At 49.8% G+C, this 12,322-nt stretch overlaps 1 protein-coding gene across 1 annotated transcript in view; it reads left to right on the top strand.

Annotated features, from left to right (window-relative positions):
* The window catches only part of LOC147107190 (F-actin-monooxygenase mical2-like), a 413,970-nt gene that overhangs the window by 249,046 nt on the left and 152,602 nt on the right, over positions 1-12,322 (top strand). Inside the window, exons 23-24 of the mRNA XM_086008370.1 lie at positions 3,314-3,408; positions 6,189-6,282. Of these exons, the coding sequence (XP_085864496.1) occupies positions 3,314-3,408; positions 6,189-6,282 (189 nt within the window). The remainder of the gene's footprint in view (positions 1-3,313; positions 3,409-6,188; positions 6,283-12,322) is intronic.

Here is a 12,322-nt window from a genome sequence, read left to right as displayed (position 1 = left end):
AAATAGATGTGGTAAGGGACTCCCATTCCAATATACACTTAATGGCACAGTTTTAAAGAGTGTGCAGGGACAGAGGGACCTGGGAGTTGATGTGCACAGGTCCCTGAAGGTGGCGGGACATATTGAGAGAGTGGTGAACAAAGCGTATGGGGTCTTGGGCTTCATAAATAGAGGTATTGAGTACAAAAGTAGAGAAGTTATGCTGAACCTTTATAAAGCGTTGGTTAGGCCACAACTGGAGTATTGCGTCCAGTTCTGGTCACCACACTTTAGGAAGGATGTGAAGGCCCTTGAGAGGGTGCAGAGGAGATTTACCAGAATGGTTCCGGGGATGGGGGATCTTAGCTACAAGGACAGGTTGGAGAAGCTGGATTTGTTTTCATTAGAGCAAAGGAGGTTGAGGGGGGATTTGATAGAGGTGTACAAGATTATGACGGGTTTGGATAGGCTAGACGGGGAAAGGCTGTTCCCACTAGTTGATGGTACAAGGACTAGGGGACACAGATTTAAGGTTTTGGGCAAGAGATACAGGGGGGATGTGAGGGAAAACTTTTTATGCAGCGAGTGGTGAGGTCCTGGAACTCGCTGCCGACGGAAGTGGTGGAAGCGGAGACACTCAATGTTTTCAAGGGGAGACTGGATAGGCACTTGAGGGAAATAAACTTGCAGGGCTACGGGGATCGAGCGGGGGAATGGGACTGACTGGATTGCTCTACAGAGAGCCGGCACGGACTCGATGGGCCGAATGGCCTCCTTCTGTGCCGTTATGACTCATTCCTTACAAGAGTAGGGATCAGGTCCTGCATCCCTGGCACCATCCTAGTAAAACTCCTCTGCGCCCTCTCTAAGGCCTTGACATCCTTTCTACAAGTGTGCTGCCCAGATTTGGACACAGTGCACCAACCAGGGCCTAACCAGTGTTTTATCAAGTTTTAGCGTAACATCTTTTTGGCAATTGGACATATTTGAAGGGTTTTGGGGAAAAAATTGAGGCATGTTAATTAATTGGAGAGCTCTTTCAAACAGCCAGCCCTGGCACGATGGGCCAAATGGCCTCCTGTGCTGTAAGAGTCTATGGGGGAAAATTGGGTGAGTAGCGCCACCTGTTAGCGCCTAAAGAGGCAGTCAGTGGCTGTAGCGCCACTGGCTGCGTCTCCGGCGATATTCAGCAGGGGCGCTAATGGTGGCGTCAGCCTTTTGCGCTGCGCCGCCACCAATGATGTCATCGGCGTGCGCAGCGCCCCGTTCGCAACTGCGCCGTTCGCTACCTGCGCCCGGTTCACGGGGCCTTACTGCGCTGGCAGCGGCGCAAGTTAAGGTGGAGGTGCGGGGCGGCCGCCTGCCAGCACCTCCGTCCCCAGCCTCCTGACCCCCCCCCCCCCCCCCCCCCCGTGGCATTGCCGGCTGTTTCCCGAGAGCCCGGCACTTCTCCTTGGTGCCGGGCTCGTTTGCCGGCACTCGCGAGCGGGGATTGCGCTGTTGCAGGCCCCTCCCCCTTAACAATGGGAGGAAGGCCTGCAGTACCGCAGCGTGCCATGCCGCAGCGTGTGGCGCTGCGGCACGTTGCGCTGCGATATTCAGTTTCAGCACCCTAAGAGGGACGCGGAGCGCCTCGAGCCTCGCCCCGTCTCCCTCTAGGGGCAATGGAACTGAATATCTGACGATCGCTGAAGCCTCGAACGCTGCGCTAAATCCTGCGCTCAGGCGACTTTTGCGCCACTTTGGCGCCCCAACCCAATTTCTAGGCCTATGATTGCTTGTTTTGTACTCTGTGCCTCTGCTTATAAAGCCAAGGATCCCGTGTGCTCTTCTTTTAAACAGCCTTCTCAACTTGTCCTGCCACCTTCAAAGATTTGTGAACATACACCCCCAGGTCTCTCTGTTCCTGCACCCCCTTTAAAATTGTACCCTTTAGTTTATTTTGCCTCTCCTCATTCTTCCTACCAAAATGCATCACTTCGCACTTCTCTGTGTTAAATTTCATCTGCCGCGTGTCTGCCCATTTCACCAGTCTGTCTGTGTCCGCCTGAAGTCTGTCACTATCCTGCTCACTGTTTACTACATTTCCCAGTTTCGTATCATCTGCAAATCTGGAAATTATGCCCCGTATACCCAAGTCCATGTCATTAATATATATCAAAAGGAGCAGTGTCCCGACACCGACCCCTGGGGAACGCCACTGTATACTTCGCTCCAGTCTGAAAAACAACTGGTTACCACTACGCCTTTGTGGGGAATCTTGACTTTCTCCCTCTGTACAACTTCTCCAACACATCTTGATGGCCCCAACAAAATGAATGACACGTCCATCTTTATAGCAGGAATTTCAGCACCGAAAGAGGCCATTCAGCCCATTGTGCCTCTGCTGGTTCCACACCAGAACCACCTCCTCTAACCCCATTGCCTTTAAAGGGGTTCGCAAGGGTAGATGCAGAGAAACTATTTCCTCTGGTGGTGGGAGTCCAGAACAAGGGGGCACAACCTTAAAATTAGAGCCAGGCCGTTCAGGGGTGATGTCAGGAAGCACTTCTTCACACAAAGCGGGGTAGAAATTTTGAACTCTCTTTCCCTCCCCACCCCACCCCACCCCCGCCCCAACCAAAGGCTGTGGATGTTGAGGGTCACTTGGAGCTTTCAAGACTGAGATTGGTAGCTTTTTATAAGGTAAAGGGATTGAGGGATTTGGAGCAAAGGTGAGTAACTGAATTAAATGGCGGAACAGGCTTGAGGGGCTGAATGGGCACAAGATTCACATGAGAAAAGAAGAATTTCTCCTTCCAAACAGAAATAAGTATTTCCCTTCAGTCAAATGAATTGGGTTTGGGCTCAAAGATATGATTTTTGAGCCTTCCCTTTTCTAGCACCGTTGGGATGATTCCTGCCTGCAGTGTGTACCATCTACAAGATGCACTGCAGCAACTCGCCAAGGCTTCTTCGGCAGCACCTCCCAAACCCGCGACCTCTTCCACCTAGAAGGACAAGGGCAGCAGGCGCATGGGAACACCGCCACCTCCAAGTTACACACCATCCTGACTTGGAAATATATCGGCCGTTCCTTCATCGTCCCTGGGTCAAAATCCTGGAACTCCCTCCCTGACAGCACTGCGGGAGCACCTTCACCACACGGACTGCAGCGGTTCAAGAAGGCGGCTCACCACCACCTTCTCAAGAGAGCAGTTAGGGGTGGGCAATAAATGCTGGGCTTGCCAGTGACACCCAGATCCCATGAACGAATAAAAAAATCTGTGCTGGAATGTGCTGCACTTTAGATTGTTGTGTCAATGTGACTTAATCTGATCTCTTGTTCACTCAGGAAAGTTTTACTGCAAACCTCACTTTACTTATTGTAAATTGAATAACAAGGTGAGGAAGAGGCGGAATCACCCAACAATATCGACGCACAGAAAGGTAGGAACAACCTGCTCACCAGCTCTGTGTCATAAACATCTCAGAAACGGAGAATATTATTCAGATTCAGATTCAGATCAGATTAGATTTATTTGCCATATGTAACAAGTACAATGGAATGCTTGTTCCCCGTGGGGACACGTCAGCTATACACACAGCGCCACGTTCAGAGTCAATACAATGGCTTCCCGTGGCAGTGGGAGCACGATGTCCCTCAGCCGCTCCGTCCTCCTCTTCACCGCGGCCTCCTCCTCACTGTTGCCGGCTCCACGTGTGGTGGCCTGCTTCTCCCGCTCTGGCCACCATGCCCGGCTCCCCTCCTCCCATCCGGACTGCGAGTTACCCGAAATGGAGCTGCCGGCCGACGTGCTGCAGCGTGTCGTGAGTCTGCTGCTGCTGCTCGTTGCGCTGCGCTCCTCCGCCCGACTCGCCGAACACATCGTCGGGATGTGAATGCTCCAATGCGGCCTCCTCTTCACCATCGCCGGCTCCACGCTCCACGGCCCGGGGCCTACTTCTCTCTCTCCCGGGTCGGCCTATGGCCGCCATGCTCGGCTCCCCTCCTCCCAGTCGGAATTCCTTCCCGCCGAGGAGCTGTCGGCCGATGTGCTCCAGCGGGTCGGCTTGGCTGCTGCTGCTGCTCACCGCGCTGCGCTGCCTCTGCCCGACTCGCCGAGCACCTCGCTCCGGTTGCGGGAGTGAGCGGCGAGAGCTGGCCGCCCGAAACAGGGAGAGCGATCTCAGCACCGGACCGTCACGGCCGCCATCTTGACCTCAGGATGTTGCTGAGTGAAGTGTCTAACACTTGGGCCCAGAGTTCTCTGCTTTCAAAGCCCAAATAAACGTAACATAACATCAAACCAGTTACCTGGATAGACTAGAGAAGCTGGGGTTGTTCTCCTTGGAACAGAGAAGGCTGAGAGGAGATTTGATAGAGGTATTCAAAATCATGAGGGGTCTAGACAGAGTAGATAGAGAGAAACTGTTCCCATTGGCGGAAGGGTCAAGAACCAGAAGACACAGATTTAAGGTGATTGGCAGAAGATCCAAAGGCGACATGAAAAACTTTTCTTACGCAGCGAGCGGTTAGGATCTGGAATTCACTGCCTGAAAGGGTGGTGGAGGCAGATTCAATCGCGACTTTCAAAAGGGAATTGGATAAGTACCTGAAGGAAAAACATTTGCAGGGCTACGGGGAAAGGGCGGGGGAGTGGGACTAGCTGAAGTGCTCCTGCAGAGAGCCGGCACAGGCTCAACGGGCCGAATGGCCTCCTTCTGTGCTGTGACTATTCTATGATTCTATGCTGTGTGGGAAACCCCAGCAAATATTGACCTATCTCGGGGTCTCCCGCTACAAGTATTTGTCACACTCGCAGGGACTCCTCAACAAGTGTGACAATACATGCAGAGGAGTCCCTTGTCATGCCTGACAAACCTGATTGAATTTTTTGCAGAGTGGACGAAAGTAGTCATGTCTATGGATACTATTTATATGGACTTCCAGAAGGCATTTGATAAAGTCCCATATAAGAGACTGTTATCTAAGGTAGAAGCCCATGGAATTGAGGGCAAATTATTGACCTGGTTAGGAGATTGGTTGAGCGGCAGGAGACAGGCAGTAGGGATAATGGGTAGGTACTCAAACTGGCAGGAGGTGACTAGTGGTGTCCCACAGGGATCTGTGTTGGGGCCTCAACTATTCACAATATTTATTAATGACTTGGATGATGGGATAGAAAGTCACATGTCCAAGTTTGCCGATGACATAAAGATAGGCGGCATTGTACACAGTGTAGATGAAAGCATAACATCACGAAGATATATAGACAGATTAATGAATGGGCAAAACTGGCAAATGAATTTCAATGTAGGCAAATGTGAGGCCATCCACTTTGGACCTAAAAAGGATCGAACAGGGGACTTTCTAAATGGTGAAACACTAAAAACAGTGGAGGCCCAAAGAGACTTAGGGGTCCAGGTACATCGATCATTAAAATGTCATGAACAGGTACAGAAAATAATCAAAAAGGCTAATGGAATGCTGGCCTTTATATCTAGAGGACTAGAATACAAGGGGGTAGAAGTTATGCTGCAGCTGTACAAAGCCCTGGTTAGACCACACCTGGAGCACTGGGAGCAGTTCTGGGCACCACACCTTAGGAAGGCTATATTGCCCCTGGAGGGAGTGCAGCATAGGTTTACCAGAATGATACCCGGACTCCAGGGTTAAGTTACAAGGAGAGATTACACAAATTAGGGTTGTATTCCCTGGAATTTAGACGATGAAGCGGTGATCTGATCAAAGTTTTCATGATATCAAGGGGAACAGATAGGGTAGATAGAGAGAAACTATTTCCGCTGGTTGGGGATTCTAGGACTAGGGGGCAGAGTCTAAAAATTAGAGCCAGACCTTTCAGGAGTGAAATTAGGAAACACTTCTACACACAAAGGGTGGTAGAAGTTTGGAACTCTCTTCCGCAAACGGCAATTGATGCTAGATCAATTGTTAATTTTAAATCTGAGATTGATAGTTTTTTGTTAACCAAAGGTATTAAGGGATATGGGCCAAAGGCGGGTAGATGGAGTTAGGTCGCAGATCAGCCATGATCTGATTGAATGGCGGAACAGGCTTGAGGGGCTGAATGGCCTCCTCCTGTTCCTATGTTCACACTCCTAGCGACTCCTCTACAGATACCGGGACACAAGTGTGCGGCGATGTTATAAATTCACGAGATACCTTAAGCACAAATTGCAGCTGTTATTTCTCTTACTTTTTTCAGGGCGAGGCCGTGCCTTTGAGTAAATCGGACGGCGAAGCTTTGACGAGCGCAGAAAGCGTTTGCACCGTGAGCGCTCCGGGCGCTGACCCCCCAGGTACCCTGCCTTCGTTGTCTCGGAGAATCCTAAGCTGGCCTCTGCGGGCCACCAGAGTGCTGCTTGACGTCCCCAAGCATCTGTCTAACTGGGTGCATGGCGTTGTGCATGCCACTAGCTGCCACCTGCGGGACAATGCATACAACTATGCCTACCTGTACGAGTTGCTGAGTCTCAGCGTGCCACTGCTCTGGGTGCAATTCGAGGTCCTCTTACACATGTGCCAGGAAGCCAACTCGCCACCAGATTACCTGATCGAGTGGGTGCTCAACACCCTCGGGTTTAAAATGAATTGAAGTGTCGTTTACTCAACGATAGCAAAATACTGCGGATGCTGGAAATCCAAAATAACGACAGAAAACGCTGGAAAAACTCAGCAGGCCAGGCAACATCCGTGGAGAGAGAAACAGAGTCAACCTTTCAGGTCAAAGACCCTTCGTCAGAACTGGAAAAAAGCAGGAAATGAAACAGATTAAAAGGCCAGTTTGGGGGTTGGGAAATGGGGGAGGGGATGAAAGAACAAAAGGGAAGGTCTGAGAGGTGAAGAGACATTGAGAGATATTCAAGACGAGACGAGATGGTAATAGGGCAGGTAAAGAGACAAGGGATGGCTCTCGGTGAAGTGTGAAATGCGCCGGCAGAATGGGAGACAGCTGCCATGTGGGAGAGAAGAAAAGGAAAATGTTTGTACTTTTTTTCTCTCTCCCACATGGCAGCTGTCTCTCACTCTGCCAGCGCATTTCACACTTCATCTAGAGCCATCTTTTGTCTCTTTACCTCTCCTATTACCATCTCGTCTCACCTTGAATATCTCTTAATGTCTCTTCACCTCTCAGACCCTCCCTTTTGTTCTTTCATCCCCTCCCCCATTTCACAGCCCCCAAACTTGCTTTTTCATCTGTTTCATTTCCTGCTTTTTTCTCAGTTCTGACGAAGGGTCTTCAACCTGAAACGTTGACTCTATTTCTCTCTCCACGGATGTTGCCTGGCCTGTTGAGTTTTTCCAGCGTTTGTCTGTTGTTATGCCGTTTACTGGAGTCTAGCGCCTCCTGACATTAGCAGCAGAGTGTGCGCAGGCAGGCGGGACTTTATGGTAAGGTGACCAAAAAGAAGCAGTCGTGCCGAAAGCTATTTATTTAAAATGAAGAGCGACAAATCACTGTACTTACAGCGTTGGGCAATCGAATAGTGTATCGGCTACACGAGGGTTTATGCAATATAGATTTACAGCCCCAGCGATAATGTTTGTGATAATTGTGTTACCAAAAAATCCTGTAGATTTTACAAGATTCAAATTTATATTAAACTGTTTACATTTTTATATACGGGGAGTGGAAGTGCCTCTAACGAACATTACTGGTTTACTTTACTTAGTTGGGCAATTAGTGTCAAACTGAAACTGTACGAGCTCCACTGCAATTAGACTGAGAATTGACAGCGGGCGAGCAGCCAAAGCGCCCAGTGTAGGGACACTTGCCACTTTAGTGATGTCTGCTGTTGGAGACAGCTGTCCAGGGTTTGTCATCCAGCATTTACGTTGCAAGGATTTCCGCCCCGCACTGATGCTGAACTGGTGTAAAGTTAATCCAGAGTCAGGGAGCCTGGCCGGCATCCAGAGTGGATTAGAGGGAGACTCCCTCCTCCGGAGTGACTCTCTCTCCCCTTCACTCCGGACTGTGGCAGGCTCCTGCTGGCTCTGGCCTTTAGCATTGTTTCCGCTACAACTGCAGCTTCAGTGCGAAGTGAAACCACTTTTTGTCGAGTGTAAATGCAACCAAAGACCTTGCGTTGTGTTGGTGAGCAGCCTGAGGCTGTTGTGAATGATTTTAAACGTGTATCTGCAGCTTTATTTTGAAGTGAGTGTTATTCCCCTTGTGCTTGATACCACGGGTCGGGTGCCTTTTATTGATGGAACCCTTGCGGTCCGTGCAATTGTTTTAAACGTGTTGTTACAAGTTGTTTTTTTCCAGAGCCTGCCTGTAGGACACTTGATCAGTATTTGCTTTGAGCCGGAGTGTTGTGTGAGACGTCCCTCAGCCTACAAACAAACCAAAAAAAACGTCGGGAACTTGATCCGTTGGAAAGTTTGAGGTTGAGATGCCGCAGATCCCTCGTTGCTATAGGGTAGGCAAAGAGAAATTGGGATCCTGTGACGGGAATCAGAATAGGATCGACTTGTATCTGGATTTATTTGGTAACAGAGGACGATCAGAAATAGAGCCTTGCACTGACTGGATCTGCTGTTGATGTGTTTTAAGAAATATATAATCGTAAGACAGAGTTATCTTCTACTATCAGTGCCCTCCTGTTTGCCATGACACCATTTGGGATTGTATTTAGTTTTGTAATCTGTCTCTTTCTCTGTCTGCCTTTTACCTCATTGCTTGCAATCTGTCGCATCTCCCTCTATGCTGCAACCCACTGGCTGAAGACTGGCCTCTCATCGTTGGCCATTGGCCATGCTTGTGGTCATCTTGACTTGTCCTGAACCCACGTGCCTGAATATGAATAACCTGCACCACTTGGGCACTGCACCAGCCCGAGGAACCCTTCTCTCTGTTTCCCTAACCTCTCGCCGTTCACTCATCGCGGCCTTAACCACACACAAAAAAGAAATGATGAATAGCTGAAGCTTGGATGTCGAGAAAAGAACAGCTTTCCGAACTTTCAATAAACGGCCAAATTACAGCGAGCTGGTGATGCAAGGGCCAATTACAGCTCCCTGTCACCACCCTGTTAATAAGTCTTTTCAATAGACTTTAGTTATTTTAAATTTAATTTAAAAAATCAAAGGGAAGCCAACCATCCCTATTCAGATGATTTATGAAGTGTGCAAAGCATTAACAAGGTGCAAGGCTTAGCTTGACTATTTTATACCAGTAACTCTGCTTATCCGCAGTATTTTAAATTCACTAAAAATTGAAACCTTAAATCGGTTTATATAACAAAAAAGTAGGGTAAAAAAAAATAATATATATATATATATATATATATATAAACCTGAGTTTTACGTTCTGAATTTGAAGAACATTTGTAAAAAAAATATATATTTTTCCAAGTTTTGCATTCTGAATTTGAATAAAATTTGTTAAATTTTTTTTTTTAATTGTATATTTTTCCCCCCCTCCCAAGGCATGTCCCGTTGCCTCTGGGCAACCCTTTAAATTTAAACCCCTTGCGGAATTAGAACCACATCTGTACTTGAAAAGAAATCCTGTTTTTTTTAGTGGGTTTAATGATCAGGAACGCTGAACAGCTGAGGCATGGTGTGCACTAACAGACTAAAAGAGCTTGCCTCGTCCCGCCAACCCCTTCTAACAAAAAGAAATATCAACCCGTCATTGCATGTCCTGCAAATCACATCTTGATTTATAATTAAACCTGTTCCCACCTCCAAGCCAACGCACACTATATTTTCTCCTGTGTCTTCTGTTACAGACTCCACATACCTTTAAAGGATGAGAATCAAAGGATATTTTAATCCCAATCCATCTGAAAAAAAAAGGTTTAACAGAAGGGCTCCTATTTCATAACAGAATACAATTAAGGAAAATGTTTGTGAATCCATTTTCTTTTTTTTAAATGTGTGTTTTTTTTCCCGAAGTCTTGCAATCAGTCCTGTATTTTGCACACGATGGAATATGTCAAGAGTTATTTATGAAACCCAAAGGCTGTAAGCAAATGATAAATTAAAATAGATGCTTTGTAAAGTACTCCCTGTTTCCTTCTCTTTCTTTCCTGAGGAATTTGTTCTCCTGTGAGTTTCCCAAAGCCGCGAGTGAGTTTTCGACGACAAACCTGTCAGCGGCCAACTGCCGCCTTTCTGAAGAATTTGGTGCAACGGGCTTGGTATAACGAGGCAAGAGTCGCTGAATGGCGTGATTGGTGCCCGAGGTTCAGTTGTGACTTAATAACAGTTTAGTTGACAAACATTAAGTGTAGCTTGTTAACAGTGCAGGGAAACTGGTTAAGATGATGCATTGGGAATGTGGTGAAGACAAGGTCCTAGAAAGAAAGAAAGAACATTGCATTTCTATAGCGCCTTTCGCCACCTCAGGACGTCCCAAAGCGCTTTACAGCCAATGGGGTACTTTTTTTGAAGTGTGGTCACTCTGGTAATGTAGAAAACACGGCAGCCAATGTGAGCACAGCAAGCTCCCAGAACATAAGAATTGGGAGCAGGAGACGGACCTACAGCCCCTCGAGCCTGCTCCGCCATTCAATAAGATCATGGCTGATCTTCGACTTCAACTCCACTTTCCTGCACTCTCTCCATATCCCTCGATTCCCCTACAGTCCAAAAACCTATCGATCTCAGCCTTGAATATACTCAATGACTCCGCAGCCGCAGCCCTCTGGGGCAGAGAATTACAAAGATTCACCACCCTCTGAGTGAAGAAATTCCTCCTCATCTCAGTCTTAAATGGCTGACCCCTTATCCTGAGACTGTGACCCCCTAGTTCTACACACTCCAGCCAGGGGAAACAACCTCTCAGAAACTTTTATGTTTCAATGAGATCACCTCCCAGCAATGTGATAGCGACCAGATAATCTGTTAGTGATGTTGGTTGAGGGATACAGACTAGCGAGGACACCGGAGAGAACTCCCCCTGCTCTTCTTCAAAATAACGGCTGTGGGATCTTTCACGACCACCTGAGAGAGCAGACGGGGCCTCGGTTTAACGCGTCATCCTAAGGACAGCACCTCCGACAGTGCAGCACTCTCTCAGTACGGCCCCTCCGACAGTGCAGCACTCCCTCAGTACTGCCCTCCGACAGTGCAGCGCTCCCTCAGTACTGCCCCTCCGACAGTGCAGCGCTCCCTCAGTACTGCCCCTCTGACAGTGCAGTGCTCCCTCAGTACTGCCCTCCGACAGTGCAGCACTCCCTCAGTACGGCCCCACCAACAGTGCAGCACTCCCTCAGTACTGCCCTCCGACAGTGCAGCGCTCCCTCAGTACTGCCCCTCCGACAGTGCAGCGCTCCCTCAGTACTGCCCCTCCGACAGTGCGGCGCTCCCTCAGTACTGCCCCTCCGACAGTGCATCTCTCCCTCAGTACTGCCCCTCCGACAGTGCATCTCTCCCTCAGTACTGCCCCTCCGACAGTGCAGCACTCCCTCAGTACGGCCCCTCCGACAGTGCAGCACTCCCTCAGTACGGCCCCTCTGACAGTGCAGCACTCTCTCAGTACGGCCCCTCCGACAGTGCAGCACTCCCTCAGTACGGCCCCTCCGACAGTGCAGCACTCCCTCAGTACGGCCCCTCCGACAGTGCAGCACTCCCTCAGTACGGCCCCTCCGACAGTGCAGCACTCCCTCAGTACGGCCCCTCCGACAGTGCAGCACTCTCTCAGTACTGCCCCTCTGACAGTGCAGTGCTCCCTCAGTACTGCCCCTCCGACAGTGCAGTGCTCCCTCAGTACTGACCCTCCGACAGTGCTGTGCTCCCTCAGTACTGACCCTCCGACAGTGCAACACTCCCTCAAGCACTGCCCCTCCAACAGTGCAGCGTTCCCACAGTACTGCCCCTCCGACAGTGCAGCACTCCCTCAGTGCTGATCCTCCGACAGTGCAGCACTCCCTCAGTACTGCCCCTCCGACAGTGCAGCGCTCCCTCAGTACTGCCCCTCCGACAGTGCAGTACTGCCCCTCCGACAGTGTGGCGCTCCCTCAGTTCTGACCCTCCGACAGTGCAGCGCTCCCTCAGTGCTGCCCCTCCGACAGTGCAATGCTCCCTCAGTACTGCCCCTCCGACAGAGCGCCGCCTCCTCAGTACTGACCCTCCGACAGTGCAGCGCTCCCTCTGTACTGCCCCTCCAACAGTACAGCGCTCCCTTAGTACTGCCCCTCTGACAGTGCAGCGCTCCCTCAGTACTGCCCCTCCAACAGTGCAGCGCTCCCTCAGTACTGCCCCTCCGACATTGCGGCGCTCCCTCAGTACTGCCCCTCCGACAGTGTAGCGATCCCTCAGTACTGCCCCTCCAACAGTGCGGCGCTCCCTCAGTACTGCCCCTCCGACAGTGTGGTGCTCTCTCAGTAC

This window comes from Somniosus microcephalus, chromosome 15 (assembly GCF_052327205.1).
Source record: "Somniosus microcephalus isolate GS21.2 chromosome 15, FLI_Smic_1.0, whole genome shotgun sequence".
In the NCBI taxonomy this organism is placed as follows: Eukaryota; Metazoa; Chordata; class Chondrichthyes; order Squaliformes; family Somniosidae; genus Somniosus; species Somniosus microcephalus.
This window is presented reverse-complemented; position numbering and strand designations above follow the sequence as displayed.